Here is a 22,990-nt window from a genome sequence, read left to right as displayed (position 1 = left end):
CAAAATAAATCTCACAAATTGTTATCTTTTAAAAGAATATTTTTATGTAATTTTCATTACTTCTTTCCCCTTTTAAATTTGTATTGTATTTTAAAATTGTACCTATTTTGGAGTCATGTATTACTTCTTATACATACGATTTGCTATGTATTAGCTATAAACAAGAAGATTTTTTACATTCTAAAATAAATAAGTAAACAACTAATTGATATGTGGAAAAAATATACAATTAGTGATCCAAAGTAAGTCTATGAGCTCAAAGAACTTTTTTTATCAATTTCTTTTAGGACCCTAAACTTCACTACCACCCTGATGAAAGTAACAATAATTAGTAGGCTTTATTTATAACTGAGGAATATAAATTGGAGAAGAATTTTGTTGAGAAATAAAAAAATGATGGATTAAAAATATGTTTCATTGCATCTAATATTAAATGAGAATATATAATTTAAGAAAATAATAACTAGAAGGGTAAATGTATTTTATAAAACTAAAAAGCAGGCGAGGGTAATATTGACAAACCCAAAGAGAGACGGGTATAATTTTATCAAATCTCAATTAAAGGTAAAATATTTTTATTTTCAATATGTTACTATGAATGTAGCAATCCATTTGTATATCTTCGTGTTAATCAACCATATTGTAAAAAAGCTAAGAAAGAAAAAATATATTATCTACTATTTATATTTAATTATCATTGACTTTATAAAAAAACAAAATATTACCCTCTCCCAATATTTATGCCCAATATTCATATCATTGAATTAGGAATAAAATATATCTAATGGTTTCAATGGTCTATAGACAATAATATTTTGTCAAAAAATGACAACTTACCAGTTAAACTGCCAAAATTTGTTGACTTGCTGATACAAATATGTGTTTTATATTAATCACGGTTAATTTACAATTTTACCAAAATAATATAAAAGCAATAGTAAATCGTTTAGAATTCCTTAAAAAAATGTCTTAGAAAATGATAAAATTAGAAACCTCAATCTTACTTGCAAGTGATCAAAATTTTATGAATAAAATTATAATAAGGTAAGTTAATATTTACACACTATTATAAGAAACATGATTTTGTTGGGACACAATATCTTCTCCAAACATTATATTTCATATTTCCTATTTTCTCGCGTCCTTCATTCCCATTAATCACACCCGCTCTCATGGCCCAACTCCTCCGTCTTCAGTTGGCCGTCATCATCGCCGTCATCGCCCTCTCTGTCACTGCCACCGCAAGGCCCTCCCGTACCTTCCTCATCTCATCCTACTCCTTCTCCGACCCTTCCACCTCCGCAACCGTCACCGAGATCCAATCCTTTATCCCTGTCTACATCGCCACCTTTAAGCCCTCTTTCTCCGGCCAGATCTTCGTCGATCACCACCGTCGCGCACCGTACGGATTCTACGCCTACGATTTCAGTTCCCTCCGCCAACGCACAAATGACATTCTCTCTGTCGTCGTTGCCTTGCTATTCGGAGTCGGATGCGGTGCACTCACCGCCACCACCATGTACTTGGCGTGGTCCATATTCGCCAACCGCTACGAAGATTACAGTTCTTCCTATGACCATTTTCTTGATGATAGTGACGAGAAGATCGAGAGCCCTAAGAAAATTGGATTCCAGAAGATTCCAGCATCGAGGGAAGCGGTATGAGGATAGCTTATAGTAATAGTAGTGTAACTGTGTGGTTGAATTGGGATTTATCAATAACACTTGATTCTTGATGATAATGATAATCACAGTGGATTTCAACAGTAAATATATGCACACTTTTGCATTATATCAATGTTTGTACTATTTCATTTGCATCTTTTACTTTCTCTTTTGTATTATTAGTAATATCTATGTATGTATCCGCTCTATCGTTCCTCATTGGTGTTATAATATGAGTAATTTAGTTATTGTTCTCTTAATTAGAATGAAATTACTGATATCTATGAAATTAGGTCTTACGAAAAAGTTAAGAGAAACAGGCCTATAGCGAAGGCATTAAGCATCACCTTTAGTCTGTAGATTTGCATTGCAGGGCTTGTTGATAACCGAAGGCTAACCCTTGTGGAGTTTGCAGCCATTAAGGTAAAGATACACCTAGGTGAGTAACTAACATTATAGTTTGCAGTAAATGTTTGAGATTGCCATTAACCAATGTTGTTAGAGAATTCTATTGGAGCCAATGATCATTATTGTCCAATTCCATGAGGTACTTTTTGGTTGTGGCTTGTAAAAGTTAAGCGCGGACGAAATAAAGAAGCTTCAGTGAATTTTATTTACTGCCCAAGTAGTGGAATAAAATGAAGTGGGAAACCGTACCTTCCAAGTTCCAAGTAATAATGCCTGGTTATCTGTTTTTGTGGGGATATTGACAGTTGTTTTTTCCATTATAGGATAAATGGGGTTTTGGCGTTTACGAATTTAAGAGAGGTACTATTACCTATTGCACAACAACACAGGTGAGAGTGTGAGACGAGCTTGAATGACTAAATAAGACATGGGGGTTAAAACGCTATGTTTGCAGCCATATTTATAAAAAAATGTAAAAATTAGAGCTTTACTAAACCATACTAATCTTGAAAATGTTAGGTTCATATAGGAGTACAGCACAGAACGGTGTTTTGGAGTTTCAATTATGTAAATTAGGATGAGAAGTACAAGGGTATAATACATCAAGAGGATGGAGCTCTTGCCACCTTTAACATTCTTATTCGTTCAATTTATCACGAAGGAAATTATTTTGAGCATTATAATAGTGGCTCATGTAGTTTAGTTGAGGAGCCTCTCTATCATGTCAAGGTTCATGTTCCTGGAATAGTACTTGTGGGGATCAATGATCTGCAGGAGTTTATGCAGAAAATCAACACCAAAAACCAAAATGTCAACAAAGCCTAACTAACAGAAATAGCTATGTTATGTACTTCTACAAATATTTATGAAAAAATTACGTACTTACTCCCACGGATCGTCTCCGAAGACAAGAACATGTGGACGAATACAAGCTGCCAACTTCTCTTGCAGTTCATGATAGCTGCTGAACCCAAAGATGTCGAGTGGATGACTGCCCAACTGACCCTGATTTGTAAACCTATAAATTGTATAAACGACAACATTAAACTACCATATTAGATGAAATAAGGGGAAACTGTAGTATATTAATAGGATTTTTTCTAACAATAATAATAATAAAGATATATTGATTTGTATATTATTTATATTTTTTCTCACAATATATATTTTGTGTAACTTAATTGCATTTATCACATTTTTTGTTTAAAAGATTACACTTATTTATCATGTGCGAGGGTGGTCAGTGTAATGAAAGTATAAAAACTATGAGAGGTTTGTGTAAGTGCAGAAAAGTGAGGGTGACTTGTGTAATTTTCCTAAAACTCAAGGGGTGTCAGTGTAATTAACTCTTACAATTCAAATCTCCACAAAAGTTTGTGTAGTCAAGCCCTGAACTTTGCTACAACTCTGATGAGTCTTGTACAGAAGCAATCATAAGCAATAATACATAAAGTGACCTACTTTGTGGGACAACAGATGTGCTCCTCTTGATAAGTGTGTTGCTCTTGTGTCTCTGTGGTTCATGCAGGTCCAAAGCGACCGGACGTGATCCACACAAACGCAAGAAGACTAATATGAAAGACCTAAAACTAGTTCATGATCAGAACCAGCCTATTAAGTTTTCCCTATGGGACAACCGACCCACATGACTACCTTAATATCTTTAAAGCCTCTATGTTATTTCATGAGACATCCAACCCAATAAAGTATATCGTCTCACTGAAAACGACCTTGTAATGGTTTACCTTCTTAGAATAATATATGGCAGTCAACTTTCATTACCCTCTGATTGAAAACCCCAATTTTTCTTTCGTCTCACATCTCAAAATCCCAGAATATTAGAGCCGTTTTAAAATAAAACAAGGAGACGGAGTCGTAATAATAGTTTATCACTTTATTGTACCAAATACAATGTCTTCAGCACATGGAATGGTAAAATACCTATTTGATTGAAGAAAGTTTAAGACAAAACTATTGGTAAAGCTACCAAGCCACATTTTAGAAAGTCAATGCTTGTCCACACAACAAATACATATCACCTCAGACAAGAAGGTGCCAGGAACTAACTATAAGACACCATCTAGAATACTTTAAATTTTTATTTATCTTTCATAAAACTTTTAACTAAGGAATAACATTAAATGAGAATAAAATTATAATTTTATAATACTTACAAAAATCTAGAGTATTAATCCCTGTACATCGTAGGCTACATTCATTGAGGTGAGGGTATTTAGTATTTTATATTCATTGAAAAATTCAAAGTAAAAATATTGTAGTATATATACCTTGTCTCTTCGTAGGCTCAGATCACACAGCACCCATCTACATCGCTGAAAAAATCACACAAAAATGGCCTCACTAATTGAATTGTTCCCAAAAGATTATGGCTTTGTGGCTATCGTTCTCGTTCTCTATTGCTTCCTTAATTTCTACATGGGATTTCAAGTCGGAAAAGCTCGCAAGAAGTAATTATTGCTTTTTTTTTTTAAATTTGTTTTCCATTTGTGATAGAAAGTGGTGTTTTGCTTATAATATGTTTGTTGAAATTCCCCACAGGTACAACGTGCCTTATCCCACCCTTTATGCTATTGAGTCTGAAAACAAACAGGCCAATCTCTTCAACTGCGTTCAGGTCTTTGTTTTTTTCTAGCTCAATCCTCAAAGATTTTGGGTTATCTTTTGCTTTTTATGTTTCTCGTGGATTGTTCATGGAATCATGTTTTTTTGCTTATTGGGTGGCTGATCTCATGTGTGTTAGAACACATAGCACAGTAGAGAGAAAATAGATAATTCACGAGTTGAAAAACTGCTAAACTCATGAGATATGTGAGTACAACCCTGTTGAGGGATCTCGATTCCCTTTGAGCCCAAAGAAAAATAGTATGGCCCTCTTTAGGAGGGTTTATCTGTCTTAATAGACACAGCTAACTTATGCCTTGCCTTGTGGTGTGGATTACATTGGGAATGGATTGTCTCTGGTGTTTTTTCTTGTCAAGAGGTCAAGAAAAAACAAATGAGATAACCCATTCCCTTGTTGCATGATTTATATAAGTTAGAGGAGAAATTCTTATGTGTGAAATCTTAGGATTGCAAATCAAAGTTTGACATGTTTGAAGTAGCAATAATAGAGATATACATGTGTTAAATATTGATTTTGTATGCATAATGCAGAAAAACTAGAGACAATAATCAATTAAGTAATCTCTACCACCAAACTTGTAGATCAATTGGTATAGAGTTGTTCAAGCTCAACCAAAGGTCTCGAATTCAAGCATTTGCAAATGCAGTTGTGCAATAAAAAACCATAGTTGGGGGAGGGATCTGTATCCCTTGTGGTCTTGTCAGACTCTTGATGCCCATGGGTTGTCTGAATATCCAAAAGTTCATAAAATAAAAAAATTAAAAAGTAACTAATCGCTAACCAACTGAACTGATTTTGTGTGTTTTGGCTAATACAGAGAGGGCACCAAAACTCTCTTGAAACCATGCCCATCTTCTTCATGCTGATGATTTTGGGAGGCTTGAAACACCCTTTAACCTCCGCTGCCCTTGGATTGCTTCACACTGTTGCTCGGTATTTTTACTTCACAGGCTATGCTACCGGGGAACCCAAGAACCGTCTCAAGCTCGGGTTTGATCCTTTCTCTTTGCTTTTTTTACTTCTGCCTCTAAAGAGAATACAACTACATGCGTATGACAAAAGTGATTTTTATTTACATGAGGGGAAAACTCATGAATGGTTAAGTGAATGAAATCTAAAATTAACCACAATTGTTTGATTTTTACTAATTGTCTAAATTAATCACAGGGGATTTCATATGCTTGCGCTATTGGGTCTTATGCTGAGCACACTTTCATTTGGGTTCACTCTTATCAAGCAGCCTGCTACCCTTTGATGCTGTCCTATGAGATTTTGTGTTTGCTGCTTTGACCTTTTTATGTTGTTATACAATTTTGAAATATAAGGTTTGTGAAATGTAACCAAAGGATTAGGAACGAACAAAGTAGTTTCAAGTGTGTTTTGTCTTTGATTTTCTCACTAACCTTTGTACTACAATAAGGTCAAGTTTGGAGTTCCGGCAAGGTGGTTTGGATATTGATCATTGTAATTTGTGATCCTGACTCTTCAATCAGATAGCAAGGTTATAGCATTGCTCTGTTTCTGATTTTGCAAGTGTTTTATAAGTTTGGAGTTTTGAGGTGTTATTTTGGTTTCCTATAGTGGACCACACTCCAATAACATGTTGGGTTGAAATGTGAAGTGCCGCTCATCTTATTTTTTGATCTTCTGAACTTTGTTTAACTAGACTGATGATACTTTAATATGCAATGCACTAAAATGAACAATAACAAAAATTGGTTCCTACTTAGGACATGAGACATGAGAGGGAATCATACTGTTTCTTCTCATCATGTAGGGATGAGGTGGGGGTCTGTTGTATGAGTTACAATCTGTTATGAAATTTACCATAATGTTTAAGTTATTTAAATTAAAATCACTTTTTTTTTATAATTACATAAAGTTTATGCTTCACGGACTAGTGTCTTATTTCTGACAATATGAGAAAGTTGAAGCCAACCATGATACCAGGTCATACGTGATGAACAGGTCGTAGCTAAGTCCTAAATTCATGCACATAATAACAAAGTTTTGGGTCAGCCATGTAAAGTAGAAGTGTCATAGGCGTTAATGGGGGTTGCCCAATGGTGCATAATACTTGCTGAATAGCTCTTAAGAGGAAACAAGATACTTTAATTCTTTGAAGTTTTGAGGGCATCAGTATTAAATGTATGTTCAAAATTTTCTTAACTGGTCAGATAGTAGACGTGCTGTTGGCCTCGATCGATTTGGTGATGAATATTGGGGACAGTCCAGAATAACATAGAATTTTACCAAAAGAAGAAAAAAAACATTGTATGGACTTGAAAAAAAATGCTTCTATTGACTTCAAAGTAATTTCAACTGGAGTTTATTAAACAGAGATTTCCAAGCTCTAATCCAAATTAGTCATACTCTTAATATGTCCGAATAAATGGCTTGTACAAAAATATACTTATTTATTCAACTAAGAAAAAATCAAAACTATTTTCATGCTTGAAATAATCAAAACAACAATATCCTAGACTCGAACGATGCTGAAACCATCTGCATTGCTGAAAACCAACAAATCCCTAGGCAAAAAAGTGGTCTCCGTCATTGAATTGCTGCCAAAATAGTAATACTATGGTTTGGGGGCCATGTTCTATATGGGCTTTCAAGTGGGCATAGTTTGAAGAAGGAAATCTTTTATTGCTAGTTACTACATGGATGTTTCGCTCCTTAATTTTCTTGGTAAAAAGTTATTAAATAAGGTTCTGTCAAAATGCTCACAAATCACTATGAATGTGCTCAGAGGAGCTTATCAACAATAGACTTTGAACAACAACCCACTAGCAAGTTTACTTGTACTGAAAGAAAACATAGCCTTTATCAGGAAGTTATGTTCAGAAGTTAGACAAGTTAAAGATCAACTTAATGAATAATTCAGATATAACTGATATTTAAAGCATGAAAATCACTTTCGTTAAAAAAAGGTTACTACCATCACACATGACACAAATGTTTTATTTAAAAAGAAAAGAAATAATAAAATAAAGAAGCGCGTTTACACGTAATCATCAACCACAAGTAACTATTTGCTTTGGCTTCTTCTTCTTCTTCTTCTTCACGAACTTCTTCATTCTCTGTTTTATTACAATTTCCTCTCTTCTTCTAGAAACTTCTATCGTTTCTGTTCATTTGTATTAAGCCTCTCTTCTCTTCCGATCGGCCCAATTAACTTTCATGGCTTCGATCGGACATAACAATCTCAATGCCAAATTGGTCTTTTTACTTTCCGATCCCACTTTCCTTTTCATCGATTCCTATTTAGACTTATTATAACCTAATAATTTAAATTTTTTATTTGAATTTCAGGTTCTCCTTGGGGATATGGGTGCGGGAAAATCCAGCCTCGTTTTGCGTTTTGTCAAGGGTCAATTCCTTGAATTCCAGGTTCTTTCACCCTCAACTCCTTTGATTACTTTTGTTTAATTCTCTTGTTGTCAAATTCGTAATCCAAAATTCTCCTCTGCCTTTGTTACGTGTAACGAAAATATTCGGTGAATTACTTTGTTGCGTTTTCACTTGAGCTATTTTCATGCTTCTTCCAGCATGAAAATTTGGAAGCTGGGATGGGGGATAGTTGTTTGTAACTTTTTATAATTTGATGCTATTGAGCGAATCAAGCTATCTTGTTTCTAATAAATGTTTCTAAAACGTATGAATTTGATTGAGAATATGGGAGATTTTTAGTGAGACTAAATTGTTACCTTTAAAATGGGTAAATCCTGAAGTAATCTTAAGGGTAATACTCTTAAAGGGCTACATTTGATTAAAGTTTCCGCGACTTTGTGAGGGTAGATGTAATTTAATCCAAAGGCATGCATGATTATGAAGTTCATGTTTCATGTTTGTAATGGATTGAGTGTACCACTCTGATATATTACATGAGAATTTTTTTCCTTAAAATGTGGAGTTGCTATGCTGACTTGCCGAACATTTATTGAATTCTGGTTTTACACTAAATGCTTTGTTGATCAAATACAATAAAAACGAATAACATGTGCAACACTTCACCTTGTATATTGGTCCCATGAAAACAAGTTAGGTTCCAGAGTAATTCTCCTTAAAAGTATACTCCAGTAGGGAAAAAGTAGGCAGGGTTTGGGGGCAGACGTAGAGAGAGAGAATTGCCTCTGTTTATGGTCGTCCGGACGTAGATGTTTTTGCTCCCAAGGCTTTTATTTTATGCCAAAGCGGCAAAGCCTTAAATAAAGATGTGGAGATTATGTTGCTGAATTTATTTGGTCTATTGTGGTGACAGGAATCGACAATAGGGGCAGCATTCTTTTCACAGACATTGGCTGTAAATGATGCCACGGTGAAATTCGAGATTTGGGACACAGCTGGACAAGAAAGATACCATAGCTTGGCTCCCATGTACTACAGAGGTGCAGCTGCTGCTATCATTGTCTATGATATTACTAATTCGGTTGGATTTCTTTCCCTTTGAATATTTTGAAGTACCTAGTGAATACATGAACTATCAATGCATAGATTATTTTCTCTTTAGATGGTTAATATTTGATATATATTTAAAAAAACTATTATGCTGCTGATATTTCTTTGTTGTTTGTATAGTATATTAATATTAAAATCCTAAAATGATTAGGGGAAAGCATGGGGCATAAAAAATATTTGCACATGCTGAATTATAGAGGTCTAAAAATCACAATGGAGTAGTAAATCTTATGTCGAGGTTGGGTGTGAGGTTTGTTGGTCTGAGTAGTTTGGATGACCAAGTGCTCCTTGTACGACCTTTATGCGTGGACCCATGGGATGTGGGGTGATTAAAAGGAACAAAGAGGAACAAAACTGGACCCAAATTTGACCAGTCCAGAGCTGGAAGAGTGAGGAACTCCAATTTTTCACCACACTCTAATCACAGGACTTCCAACCGGACCAAAACATCTGTCTTCAGTTGTTCATGTGCTTATCATGGAGTGCTCCACTGTTCCTTTCTACCTAAAATCTTTCCACAAGAAGTTCTAGAACAACATTCTTATTCTTGTTGTTTACAGAGAGTACCTATTCTGTGATCCATGCTATCACTCTTGAAACTAAAGATTGTTAGGAAGAAATTTGCACAAAAAAATTCAACCAAGGCCATATGGAAATTAGCAAACTATATATTTGTAAATTGTGTTTGTATGTTGGAACTTTCAACCATTGTTGGTGTAAAATGTTATAAAATGAAGAAGTGAAGATAAAATCTACTAGCATGGTTCTTTCTTTTAGTTATATTCATATATTCACATTCATTTGTCATTCTGTATGGCAAAGACTTGCTTTTAATATTAGCTATTTATGCTTACTTAGGTTTTACATGCTTGCTTCTGTATTTTATTCACAGGATTCATTTACACGTGCTAAGAAGTGGGTCCAGGAACTTCAGAAGCAAGGTATTTGCTGATTGGTTCTAAAGTTTTCTTAAACTATTTTATTGTCAAGACAGAAATAAACTTTATAGTATGTAAAAGGAAAATCAAACTATTTATTAATCATTTACAAATTTCAGGACAAAAATTATTCCAAGCAATCTTGTTCACTTATTCAATAGTTTTTTAAAATTAGTTTTAATTTTTTATTGGAACTCCAAAATAATGTTATTATAGAATTAAAGAGGAGATTAGACATGGTTGGATAAGACATGAGATGATATAAGAATGCTTATTTATTGCAACAAATTTATAAACATTTAGCTTGATTCCATGTTCTATTTGCTGAGACTCCCACCAACCTTCGATGTTGTTAAACAATTTCTTATGATATTTAATGGTTTATTATAAATATTTTTCTGTATTTTGTATACATGCTACAAGAAAGATGCATCTCCAAGCAACCTAAGTTCTAGATAAAGAAATAATCTGTAAAACCTGTGTTGACAGAAATAAAACTAGGGGGTTTGCTCTAAAGTATTGTTTCAAACATAGCTAATTTTGGTTTCCCCACCTCTAGTAAACTCGTTGTGGTGTTTTGCAGGGAATCCTAACATGGTTGTGGCTCTTGCTGGCAACAAAGCTGACCTGGAAGATAAGAGGAAAGTGACAGCTGAAGTAAGTATTGTTTTTTCCAACTTTCAATTCCTTTAATGATATTGTCTGTTAGCTGCAATTGTCTTGAATTGAGTTAAAGTACTATATTTTCGTAATAAAAATTTGAAGGCAAAATATGGTTGAATTGTCAAATACATTTGATAATTTTTTGTTGCTGACATTATTTTTTTTGGTATCTGATGTTGCCTTCATCTCTATATATCGAAATCTTATCCAACGATGACTAGCATCTTCAAACTTCAAAAATAATTGGTGCATTTGAGTTGTCATATACTTGATTTCTTCGTATAGCCAATTGGTATTTACATTTAAACTTGTATAAATTATTTTTTACATGCATTAATATGTTAGTAAGTCAAACATATTAGTATTTCTGTTAACAACCATCAACGCCTCTGGTCTCGGTCAATTAATGTTAATGGTCGAGAAACTCTTTTGATACCGTTTGGATTAATGTTTAATTGGTTTCACCTTGATCAAAACTGGTGGTGAAGTGCTTTCTTTATTTCACCACAGCTTTGATTCCATCTCCTCTCTGACAATATCTCGATTTCATCTCCTCTATGACAAAGTCTTTTGGTGTTAATGATTCTTTTCAAAGTAAAAACTTAAATGAACTTAACTTGAAAGGTTTATCTACAGTGATTCTTGATAATTTTTCATTGTCCTAAGTGGCGGATCTTGACCATAATTTTAGAGGGGGCAACATTATGATTTATACATAAATAACATATGAAATCATTAGAATATATATAATTTTTTAATGTAAAAATGAGTTATTCTTTCATGTTTAAATTCCCAAGAAATATGATAAAAATATAACATAACAAATCTATGAAGAAATTTCAAATATTCCTAAGCACAAATAAGTTTATTATCTCTTATAAACATTATATGTATTTTAAACTCAGAAGAATCGAGCATAAAGTTAGTTTTTCAATCCTTTCAAATAGAGAATCAAAATAATGTATGCTTGAGATTGATACAAATATTTTTTTAAGAGAAAAATATATAAAGATAGAAATAACGAAATTAAGAATATCATACATAGCAATGGAATAACCCAACTAAAATTAATTAATAAAAAAATAGTTCACTAACAAAGAATAACGACGTCCATGACTAAAATTTGATGCAAGAAACAAACAAATCATAAGTAATCATGTCATGACTTTATATGCATATGATAATGTGCCATGAAAAAAGCAATTGAAGAAAACTGATTTATAAAGAGCAAATATGACATTCTTAAGGTGAAAAAATGAATGAGTTTGAGTTGAAGAGTTATTATTAGGGGAGGGGAATATGTCATGTGATACTAAATAAAGTGAAACTTTATAAAGGGTGAGAGTTTTGAAGAGAATATTGAATTTTTTCTTGTCCAATAAGTTATGTAGAAGTATTATTCTTTGAGAGAAGAATATATGCACTAACAATGTATGAATTTTATACTTTTTCAGTTCATCACCTACCATTCATATTCAATCTTTATTAACTCCTTAAAAAAAATTAATCTAAATGAACGATGGATGATGTAGTGAATGTGTATAAATTTTTACATTAATAATACATAAATATTACACTTTTATCCTTAAGTTTTGTTGTTAAATTTTAAAATATACCAAAAATAATACTCTATAATATTTTTTTAAAATATTTGAGGGGGGCAACTGCCCCCACCTGTCCTACTGTCCTATAGAAGATCCTCTAATACTTAAAGTTCAACACAATGATACTCTAATGTGTAATCGGCTGCTAAAGCACGTTTAGGAGTGTCAATAGCCTCGCCCTTCTCGGAGTTACGAACTTATCAGTTGTGATTCATGGACAATGCAGGAAGCACGTGCATATGCTGAGGAAAATGCCCTGTTTTTCTTGGAGACCTCTGCCAAAACTGCAGCCAATGTTAATGATGTATTTCATGAAATAGGTACGACACCATTTTTTACATATACTTAGGGGCTGCTTGATGACAAGCATTAATAGTGCTCTTTATTTATTTATTTATTTATGTTATTCATCTCTTTAATTGAATAGCATTAGAAACAAATAAAATAAATAGAATATTAGTCCATTCAGTCCAAAGAGGAGGAGGGGGATGGGAACTCTCTTTTAGAGGAAATATCTGCCCCTGCTTTGCAGGCCTATATATTCACCACTGATTAAATAAACTGTGAAATATTGTGAGAACCAAATGAAATTGGCCATAGAACATTCTTGAGAAAACGGCTCAGATGGTGAATTGTTAGGGATGTAACGTACTGGAGTGAGTTGTAGTTGTAAACCTTTATTTAGAAATACAGGATAGTTTTTCTTAGGTTTCACAATAGAAGAACAGACTGTCTAATAAAAACAAGATAAAGAGAAATTTGCTCTGTTTTAATGGCTATATTATTTTGCATGTGGTTCAGAATTGTCCTTCTTTTGTCGACTCAGTAGACCTGGCCTGACTTAAAATTGGTTATGTATACAGCGAAGAGGTTACCAAGGGCTCAACCAGCACAAAAACCAGCAGGGATGGTTCTTGTTGACAGACCCGCGGATGGAGCCAGAGCTGCATCATGTTGTTCATGATTATTTATTCTCTGTAGCCCCGTCTCTCTCAATTATGCACCCTTTGTCTAATGGTTTGTATCACTCTATGTAGTGCACACTTTTGATAAACCTGTTATGTTGAACTCCAACAAGTTCATGGGCTGCCTTAATTATTAATGCAATTTATAAAATAGAACTTGTTGGTGCAAAATATCTCTTGGATTTGATTCATAGCTCCGGTATAAATAATTTGTATGATCAATAATAACCAATCTTATTTTAACCTCAAAATCATAATTATTACATGGGATATATCACATATGATGCATACTTTGAACCAATGTTGTGAAAGTTGGACTGGAAATGATTTTGGTTCAGATTTAATTGGTTTGACTGGATGCTCCTAATTAACTTTGTCCTTTAAAACCTTAAACCACTGAACTAAACAAGAGAAGAACTTGTTCCCATTTTCTCTCTATTTGATTTCCGTTTTCTATGGCTCCTTTAAAAGGAGTAAGAGGAGGTGCTCTCATGCAAAGAAACAGAGATACTCTCCACTTTTATACTCCATCAGGACAAGTCTTGCTACATTACAACATCTTGTTAATTCACTTAAGATTGACTCTGAGTAAACCATTTCAATTATGTGTTGCTTGTTTAACTGTGTAGTAAGTCTTTTTTGTATGGATGCACACTTTAAAAAGCTTTACACAAAGTGATGCATTTGCTTACTTTTAAAATTTAAACCACATCAACAGTTTATTATGCTGAACCCTTGAAGAAGGCCTTATCCATATTAGGCCCAGACCGCAAGTTTAAATAAACCACAAAAAATTAATAGTAATACATAGGAACAAATAACTAATCCGATGGTTCTTACATAAAAAGTTATACGTTTAGTCCATAAAATTGTATCTGTTATTTAAATTTAGTCACTAGATGTTAATCCCATAAATGAAATTAATCATTTTAAACTGATCTGACATGAAACACATATCTAATTTTTATTCAGCAGGAAGTAAAGTGAAGACAATAAAAGTGGTTTTACAAAGATTAGTTACTCTCTCTGTTGGAAATTGGAAGTGGTGTGAAGAAAAGAAAAGAAAAGAAGAAAGAAACGATGAGGATTTTTGGCAAACACGTGTATCCACGCCAAATCATACTCTTCGCCTCCGGGTTCGTATTATTATCTACTTACCTATTATTAAACGCTATGAATATATTTCTATTCAATTCTAACGAATTCCAATCATGTTGTTGTAATAACGTTGAAGCTAAAAACTAGTTTTGAAACAAAACACTAACAGGGTGCTGTTCTTGGCATCAACAACGTACGATGTGCATAGATCCATCAAGAACAACCAAAAACCTCCTACTCAGGAACAGATCAAAGCCCTTCAGGACTACCTTAAATCGGTGCGTCGTTCACCTTGAACAAGTGCATGCTCTATATTCTGCCACGTCGTCCTCTTTACAATAAAAAGTACAATGGATTGTGCTAAAAATATTTTGTCTATTTTCTTTTCCTGTATGTTGAAGTAGTTGTACTTGAAAATTGAAATCAATAAATTGTGATGGAGATTGCATATACGTAGTTTTTTTGTGTGGTTAAATGTATGTAACGCTGAGGAATTTTCATATGCTTTTTTTGTCTACGTAGTGTTCTCATTGATATAATAATTAAATCATACTGAACCCACTAATTCACTACAATACTTGTAGTGCTTGAAGAACAACAATACTATAGCGAACAGAAACGTAAAACATAAAGTTCAACACGAAAAGTGGCGATGATTAAATGAAGAACGGTTCTTATAAATTATAATTTCTAAATTTGAACTATCTTGTTTGGCTGGGATGAGGAGAAAACATGTTCCAGACTGAAACTACCATTGTGAAAGATGAAGAGTGGCCATTCCTTTTATTAAAATCAAAGTATGGTGTACACTGAAACATTCTTGGTCTGGCATGTTCTATGCACACGTTCATAGATAAATAGTAATTCAAATAATAATAATGGATTGTTCCCTAGGATGTATATAAACATTAGTAGATAAATACTTCAAATAATAATATATATCATATCACTGCAGGAATTTCAAGATTTTAACACTAATGCTCCTCATATTTAGCGTGACATTGCCAAAGTGAATAATTAGATAGATGTGGAAGAGATGCAATGTTGAAAGGATACATTGTTTATAATTAGAGAGATGCTGCTTATTATATCAAGGAAATCACATGATAGTTTTTGGAAAAGTTAAAAATTAGAAATATTGGCCCATGCAGGTCTCGAACCTGCGACCTTCGCGTTATTAGCACGACGCTCTAACCAACTGAGCTAATGGGCCACATGCTTATTATTTACCACATGTAATTATTATTTAAAGACAATTACTGGACATTTTAATTTGTTGAACATTAAACTTTGCTGTGCAGGTATCCATTCATAATGTTAGTACATCACTCAACCAAGTGAGAATTTTTAGGGTATTCCCTCAATTTAATGTGATTAATATGCCACATGTCATACAACTAATTATATTTTATGTTCCCTTATAATGTTTTTGTTCTGTTCTCCTATATTTTGGTAGTACAAAAGCTTATTATTTCTTTGCAAAAATTAACTTGTGCCACAATTTAGAATCACTTTATTTAGTTGTTATATTAAAAGGATTCCATGATAGTAGTGATTCTTCTGAACTTCTCGATTGTGATTTCAATCTAATAGTGTCATGTCTAAGCTGAGTTTCTTTTAAATCAAAACTTGAGTTGCAACAGCAACCCTTTTTGTGGCTGGTGACAAATAGTTATGGCAATAAATGTTCAGAACTTATTAAATACAACAAAGAACTCCTTACTATACTCTAAAAAGAAAATAAAAACTGAATAATCTCTCAAACTGTGTATTATAGATTAAAGAAAAACGAAAATGTTAAAAACTTATATCAACTACAATGAGTTGTAAGTGCATAATGAATGATGCCTTAGTATTTTACAATATACAAATTATGCTTTTCTATTTCCTTTTCACATTATCCATTTTTCTACACAAGTTTATATGGTATAGGGTCTATGCCTTCATTGCAGAAGATACTTTTCTTGGTGGAGGAACCATAGATCTGGCATAGGCAATTGGTAAAGAAAGAAGCTTCTTGGCTTTGCCCACATAAGCCCTCTTGGTGAAATTGTTGTAATCATTAGCTTCAATCTCATCCAATATCTGCCGATACAATAGCAACGACGCCCATACCTGCAAGTTGCAACATCCACAACACCCTTTTTGAGTTCACATGTGAAGGTTAAAAATTGTGAACTATAATGCCATCAGAGAGACCCAAAATAGGCACATAAGAGCATTTTCCACACCATAAACTTATAAGTAGACACATGAGAGCATTTTAAGTTTAACAAATACATAACTTTTCTTATACTGATTACAAACTTTGGTAACTTTGGTTATCTCTTATAGGGTAACCAATAATATGTCATTGTGAAGCAAAGATTTTAACCAAATAATGATAAAGTTTTGCATGTGTGTCCATATTAAATTTCAAGCACAGAAAAGGTTTAGCATGGTGATAGAAGTTTGCAATTCTTACCGGCCATCTGCTAGCCTCGTTAAGCTCCAGAACTCCCTTTTCCGCCTCATCGAAAAACATTCTTGCCCTTTTAATTTGGCTCTTCATGAAGTTCCTCCACTTATCTGTCACCTTACCAGCAAAAATGTCATCATCTGAAAGCCCCGCCAGAGCCAACTCATCTTGTGGTAGATACACTCTTCCTCTGTTAGCACTGTTGAAAATTGAACAACTGATAAGAAGGTTGGTGCCAAAATGAAATGCAAGGTCATTCTTGAAATTAGTAACTGTCACTGTTCAAAAGTACTTTTTTCATAGCATTCTATTGAGACTTAAAGACACAACAAAAATTCTGGACTTACTCCTCTCCAACATCTCTGAGTATGTTGGTTAGCTGATTTGCAATTCCTAGGGCCAAGGCAGCATTGTACACAGTCTCTGTGGTGGCTTGTGAATAAGGTGAAATGCCCATGATTGGAACACTCATCAAACCAACTGTCCCAGCAACATAGTAACAATAGAGATATAGTTCATCAAAGTTTTTGTATCTCGACTTCTTCAGATCCATTCTCATTCCTTCTATCATATCTTTAAATGGCTGCATGGACAGAAATTGAAAATATTTAGAAAATAAGTCCTCTAACATTGAAGGTGACAAAAAACATAATTGGTTTCACAAAATCGTGATATGGCACTAGAAAGACCTGGTCTGGTTTACAACAACAACACCAAAAAGCTTCTTTGCATGTCTTCAGAAAGGCCATTTAAAGTCTTTGTTAATGGTTTCATTTTCCCAGCCTCCACCTAATTTACTCTTCTTACTAGGGCGTCTAATGGTCTTATGATATCTTAAAGAAAAAGCCGAAGCTCGCCCTCTAGACAAACACCAGTGATATCTTTAAGACTCCCCCCACCCCTACACACACACAACAAAAATAAAGTGAGGGCTAAAACTCTCTGGACCTATTTAATTAGTCTAACCATGGTTTATTAAATGGGCATCAAGTTAGTTGCAAATTTTGTTCGATCAACAAAATCAACCCATACCTGGATATCAACAGGAAACTTGCAGACTGTATCTGATAAAGCAGCATCAAGCATATCAAATGGACGACCCTGGAAAAGATCATCCAATCTTGATTCCCATCTATCCAGAGCAGTCGGTGTAATGTGTGAAGCATTAGGGCCATCAACAAGTTCGTCTGTTCTCCGACACCACACTGCAAAAGCAAGGATCATCACACAAAATCTAGAAGGAATAAAGACATGGTTTTCTCAATTTTGGGCAACTCATTGAACTTCAACATACACAAAATCATATTAAGTGCTAATCAAAAAGCAAGGTTTTCAAGCATGAAGATCCGTATGCAATTGCTGGTGAAAGACAAAACCCATATAAGAGCAAAATAGAGCTTAACCAATTGAGCATGATCACTCACCATATATTGCCCAGATAGCTCTTTGCCTTTCAGGAGTCATTAAGAGAGTTCCTGAAAGACAAAACCCATATAAATTGGACTAAAACCACACACAAAAGAATAGTGGACTCAAAAAGTTAACATCCTCGCTAGAAGGAAAGATAAGAGAAAGCTAACCAAGGTAAAATGTTTTAGCATATTCCGCACACACTTCTCCACATCGGTCATAAGCTTCACTCAACAAGCTCAAATTCCCAGGAAGAGCAATATCTGGTTTCACTTCCAGTTCATCAGTAGAGCCCAGCTTCCTCTTAACCAAAGATGCCTGCTTCAACACCACATCATAGACCTTCTGCTCTGACGAAACAACGACTTCTCCTGCGGCTGGGTTTGCGAGCACATTTGACAGAAGAGGGAAGTTGCCAGCACCTTCTAAGCCAGGCTGACCAACACATGCATAATTTGTATTCACACTCAAAGAGCAAAATTGCCGTCTCTTTTTCTTATCATGCTTTGCTCTAATTGACCCCATATCCTGGGACATAAACTTGGAAGAACCTAAAAGCTTTGCATTTCGGATAGAATCAAACAACCCAGAGGAATTAGAGACCTCTAAGACAGTCCTTAATAATGTTACAGACATGATGATCAAACTAATCCTTTCCTTCTAGCTATCTGCTTGCAAATCTGATTCCTTACCTTCTTGACTTCCAATTGCTCAAACACTAATCTTCACAGAACTATTAAACTCACTTGACTTAAAATCCTAGTTGAAAACACAGGCAAAACAACAACCTTGTGTCCAATTAAAGTCTTTAAAACCACAGTTCCAGCAAGTGGGAAAATTGTTCCACTAAAGCTATCTGTGATTGAACCAAAACAAACACTACTTATTCAGTATTAGTGTGTTATAGTAACATCACTGTAAAATGCACACAAAAAATCATTTTTACTAGATACAACAAAAACCCACAATGGGAATGTAAGTTCAAACAGAAAAAATAAATAAAATAGTTGCAGCAGTCACATAGAAAGTGTGAAACTATGAATCAACTGATTGTGTATGCTATGATTTTTTTCTGCACTTATTTCAGCAGCCAATTAGCAAACACTATTAAATTATGAAGTTAGTTACAAACTTACACGTATCTATGTACATTATTTACCTATGCTACACGAAAATCCAATCACTAGCATGTAAGGAAAAAACAAGATGCAGAGTTTGCAGACCTATTTGGGTGTTGCTGAAGCTTGGACGCAATTATGAGAAACTCTTCCCTTAATTGAACATGTGACTGTATGCATCAACATCAACTTTGTGGAGCAAAAACTAACAAGGACCATTAAGAGTTGGAGTATTATTATTTGTTTCCCTCATTAATATGACCCACCAAATTCTCAACTCTTGTGCACATTCCTTCTAATAATTGTTTTCATTGTCTCCTACCATATATACATGATGATTCTTTTGTATTAGGAAATGGTAGTAATATTATCTACCATCACAAAAGTTAGGAACTTTTTGTTTTAGTTCAATAATAGCATCATGGAGAATAACATTTTTGTTGTTTTTTGTATCTCATATATTATTTTATAATTTATTACAAATTTTCATAAAATAAGAATAATATCTATTTTTCCCCCACAAAAATAACATTATTCTTATTCTTATTTGGGTCCAACAACCTATCCACATTTTTATATTCTATAATAAATATAATAAAATATTAAGAATAATTACTTACTTATTTATTAATAAATTAAAAATAGTTATAATTTATTATAAAGATTATAAATCAATTATAAATAAAAAATAACATTTTGTTGATTATTATTTTTAATTTTTGTTTCTGCAAAAAAATTAATTCCTTATAATGATTCTTGAATTTTTGTAATGTTCGTGAATATTTTGATATTTCTAGATATGTTTGTGTGTATATTTATTTTTTGATTATGTATTTTTATTATACTTCTCTCCTAAAAGGGACTATTCTTATTTATCAACTTTTGTTCTTAGTTACAGAACACAATGAATAAGAACAGCACAATAGATAATAGAATAAACGTTCTTATTTAGTTAAGAATAGTGTTAAGAACAACCAACTTGGGTATACCCGCCTCTGTTCTCTTGTCTTTTTTGTCAATGCCAAATAATATTTGTCAAACAGTTTACCAACGAGATGAGTGGAAAGTACCAATGAGCAGATTTGGTGTTAGATCACATTATATGTGTACAAACCTCAAATATTTGATTTATGTGAATAACATTAACATTTTGTATCAGGTTTTGATTTTAGAAAAAATGAGTTTCACAATAGACAAAATTTGGTTTGTAAATAAATTCAATGTCATTAAACTTATAAAATACAACCACTTTATTTTCATTCCAAATAATCAAAAGTTGAATGTTGAAGGAGAAAAAAATATACAACTGACATAATGTAAGAGTTTTTTAACTTGTTACTATATTATACACTTATTCATATTTTTATTATTGTTAAGTCTTAAATATAAGTAATACAAATGAATGATAAAAATATATTAACTATATATAAATCTTTATATTAATAGTGTATAAATATTATTTGATTTTGGAAAATTAAGAAATATGTGAAAAATTTATATCATAAATAAATTATCTTCAGTAGGATAGTATAACAGTGTTTCATTGATATATGAATACTCCTAAATAAAATGTTATATTTTGTATTAACTAAAATAAAATAAAACATTTAAATTAACATATTTTTAACTATTAATGTACATGGTATCGTGAAACTTATATTACATATAAATTACATACAATTTAATAATACAACAGTCATATATACTGATAAATGAAATTTGTGGTGATGATAAACAAATTTTTATGAATAAAATTTAATTGTTTTTGGCAAAAAATTGTATACAGCTTTAAAAGAAAATAATTCTTTGTATTTTAGTTTTTATATTTTCATCAATGCCAATTAAATTCAATATTATTCAGTAGTGAATTCATTTCAAAAAATCGTTTGATATTATTTTTTTTTATATTATCAAAAATATCCTTTTAGTTTTTATAAATTAATTTTTTTCAGAATGTATAACTAACATTTCAAATAAATATTACTTATTTAACTTTTTAATTTTGTTAGAGATTTAATCAACGAGATTCTTATATTTTCTTTAGTTTACTGATATGGCTTAGTGTGCACCGATTTAATATTACTAAGATCGGGAAAAGAATATTGGACATGGCGATAGAAAACAACAGGTGAAGCGCGTAATAAAAAAAGTGAAGGGAAATCCAACAACACGTGGATGCAATCACCCAATAAGTCGAAGATAACCTTATCACATGCTACAAAGTTAAAGACGGTGGAGGTGGAAGGGGATATTACACGTGGCATCCTTTTATTAGCTTCGCAAATACCACTCCGATTCCACCAGATAAGTGCTTTATTTTTTATATGAAAACTTTTACTTTCATTTATTATGTTTTATTATTATAATTAGTTTTGTTCATAACAAAAACATACATACTCGAGGCATGTTTTCCAAGAAGCTTATTATGTGGCTAATGCTCATGTTAAGCATGGACATTCTTTAAACGTTATTTGTAGGATTGTAGTGGTTGTTACAGTTCTTTAGGTTTGTAATTTTATTTTTAATTTTCGCGTTAGCCCCAAGTTCATAAAAATATAATAAAAACCCTGAAAATATAGTAGATCTAGCTCTAAATTTTGACTAGCATTGATTAAGATATTAAACATTCCTAATTTTAGTTAGGCTTCATGGTCCCTCTCTCTGTTTGAATTGTACCCTACCCCACAATGCATATATGATAGGAGTATAATATTGATATACTGACAGTGTAAATAATTATACATTATCAGTGTATCATTCACCATTCATTTTGATTATTTTTTTGAAAAGTCAAATATAATTGAAAATAAATTATAGATAATACAGTGATAATGTAAAAAACTCTTACACTATCGGTATATACATATTTTTCTCATATGATATAAAGTGGAAAAAGGAGAATGAATATGAGTTGAGCAAAATGTCCACACGTTCACCCCAACCAGTTATTTGACACGTATCTATTTTGCACTAATTATTTCAATATTTTTAAAAAGTTGAGGCCCTTTTTTCTAAGTTCACTTCACCTGTTTGGAACTCTGGATTCAGGTATGGGACACTTGGCAATTGAAGTTAAAAAAATAACTACCTTCATTGGAAATTTGGATTGGGTCTATTAAATTGATGAAGAATTTGTAACTTTTATTTCTTATTAATGAAGTAATTAATCTAATCAAAGTTTTAGTGGTGAGTGCTGTTTCTGAATCCGATCTCATTACCCATTTGTTTGATGGTTAGGGTAGGTAAAAACTTCGGTAATTCCTGATTTTAGATTATGATTATAATATGTGATATTATAAAGTAGAAAACAAAAAACCCAAAACACTTAACTAATCAATAAATGATGCCAGACAAACGAGAAAACAGTTTTTACCCAGACATATGCTATGTGCTTAACCAACACGGGTGTAAGTCTCAACTGAATTTTTAAGATCGAAAATTCAATTCCTGAAAGTGATACTTACAAACTCTGAAAAAATTGATTCCTTGGTAAAAAAGATGAGACATATGTTTTGGTAGGTGCTTACTTTTCACGTTAGATGCTACTTAAATATCTAGT

General features: G+C 32.9%; 4 protein-coding genes and 1 non-coding gene across 9 annotated transcripts; 3 read left to right on the top strand and 2 right to left on the bottom strand.

Annotated features, from left to right (window-relative positions):
* On the top strand, positions 1,113 to 14,348 carry LOC109360476. The gene is made up of 2 exons (XM_019605409.1): positions 1,113 to 1,682; positions 14,337 to 14,348. Exon 1 carries the CDS (start codon positions 1,173 to 1,175, stop codon positions 1,662 to 1,664), a length of 492 nt encoding a protein of 163 aa, XP_019460954.1. The 5' UTR covers positions 1,113 to 1,172; the 3' UTR covers positions 1,665 to 1,682; positions 14,337 to 14,348.
* LOC109360477 (microsomal glutathione S-transferase 3-like) lies at positions 4,347 to 6,279 on the top strand. The gene is made up of 4 exons (XM_019605411.1): positions 4,347 to 4,540; positions 4,632 to 4,707; positions 5,534 to 5,706; positions 5,884 to 6,279. Exons 1-4 carry the CDS (start codon positions 4,425 to 4,427, stop codon positions 5,969 to 5,971), a joined length of 453 nt encoding a protein of 150 aa, XP_019460956.1. The 5' UTR covers positions 4,347 to 4,424; the 3' UTR covers positions 5,972 to 6,279.
* LOC109360475 (ras-related protein RHN1) lies at positions 7,709 to 16,841 on the top strand. 2 transcript variants are annotated; one of them, XM_019605408.1, is made up of 7 exons: positions 7,709 to 7,938; positions 8,032 to 8,109; positions 8,981 to 9,148; positions 10,070 to 10,118; positions 10,699 to 10,772; positions 12,609 to 12,702; positions 16,807 to 16,841. In XM_019605408.1, the coding sequence occupies exons 1-7, from the start codon at positions 7,900 to 7,902 to the stop codon at positions 16,824 to 16,826; spliced, it is 522 nt and encodes a 173-aa protein (XP_019460953.1). In that variant the 5' UTR covers positions 7,709 to 7,899; the 3' UTR covers positions 16,827 to 16,841. The 2 variants fall into 2 exon arrangements, with proteins under 2 accessions (XP_019460953.1, XP_019460952.1); XM_019605407.1 differs by lacking the exon at positions 16,807 to 16,841 and adding an exon at positions 13,246 to 13,569 and having other exon boundaries at positions 7,710 to 7,938.
* Positions 15,585 to 15,658, bottom strand: TRNAI-AAU. Its single transcript has one exon. It is a non-coding gene; the product is annotated as a tRNA-Ile (tRNA).
* LOC109360474 (phytoene synthase 2, chloroplastic-like) lies at positions 16,194 to 19,703 on the bottom strand. 4 transcript variants are annotated; one of them, XM_019605404.1, is made up of 8 exons: positions 19,473 to 19,703; positions 19,006 to 19,169; positions 18,484 to 18,970; positions 18,328 to 18,378; positions 17,936 to 18,108; positions 17,251 to 17,486; positions 16,910 to 17,102; positions 16,194 to 16,560 (listed from the first exon to the last, which is right to left on the bottom strand). In XM_019605404.1, the coding sequence occupies exons 3-8, from the start codon at positions 18,947 to 18,949 to the stop codon at positions 16,381 to 16,383; spliced, it is 1,299 nt and encodes a 432-aa protein (XP_019460949.1). In that variant the 5' UTR covers positions 18,950 to 18,970; positions 19,006 to 19,169; positions 19,473 to 19,703; the 3' UTR covers positions 16,194 to 16,380. The 4 variants fall into 4 exon arrangements, with proteins under 4 accessions (XP_019460949.1, XP_019460951.1, XP_019460948.1 ...); XM_019605406.1 differs by having other exon boundaries at positions 19,006 to 19,072; XM_019605403.1 differs by having other exon boundaries at positions 18,484 to 19,169.

This window comes from Lupinus angustifolius, chromosome LG11, assembly GCF_001865875.1.
Source record: "Lupinus angustifolius cultivar Tanjil chromosome LG11, LupAngTanjil_v1.0, whole genome shotgun sequence".
In the NCBI taxonomy this organism is placed as follows: Eukaryota; Viridiplantae; Streptophyta; class Magnoliopsida; order Fabales; family Fabaceae; genus Lupinus; species Lupinus angustifolius.
The sequence above is the reverse complement of the archived record's forward strand: the minus strand, read 5'-3'. Positions and strand labels throughout refer to the sequence as shown.

Excerpts from the sequence above, each read along its gene's own strand:
- LOC109360475 (XM_019605407.1), top strand. The coding sequence starts at position 7,900 with ATGGCTTCGATCGGACATAACAATCTCAATGCCAAATTG. Across the intron at positions 7,939-8,031 it reads ACAATCTCAATGCCAAATTG|GTTCTCCTTGGGGATATGGG; the intron begins GTCTTTTTACTT and ends TTTGAATTTCAG. Across the intron at positions 9,149-10,069 it reads TCTATGATATTACTAATTCG|GATTCATTTACACGTGCTAA; the intron begins GTTGGATTTCTT and ends TTTTATTCACAG.
- LOC109360476 (XM_019605409.1), top strand. The coding sequence starts at position 1,173 with ATGGCCCAACTCCTCCGTCTTCAGTTGGCCGTCATCATCGCCGTCATC.
- LOC109360477 (XM_019605411.1), top strand. The coding sequence starts at position 4,425 with ATGGCCTCACTAATTGAATTGTTCCCAAAAGATTATGGCTTTGTGGCT. Across the intron at positions 4,541-4,631 it reads GTCGGAAAAGCTCGCAAGAA|GTACAACGTGCCTTATCCCA; the intron begins GTAATTATTGCT and ends AATTCCCCACAG. Across the intron at positions 5,707-5,883 it reads AAGAACCGTCTCAAGCTCGG|GGGATTTCATATGCTTGCGC; the intron begins GTTTGATCCTTT and ends AATTAATCACAG.
- LOC109360474 (XM_019605403.1), bottom strand. The coding sequence starts at position 18,949 with ATGTCTGTAACATTATTAAGGACTGTCTTAGAGGTCTCTAATTCCTCT. Across the intron at positions 18,109-18,327 it reads AGCTATCTGGGCAATATATG|TGTGGTGTCGGAGAACAGAC; the intron begins GTGAGTGATCAT and ends TTGCTTTTGCAG. Across the intron at positions 17,103-17,250 it reads CTCAGAGATGTTGGAGAGGA|TGCTAACAGAGGAAGAGTGT; the intron begins GTAAGTCCAGAA and ends AATTTTCAACAG.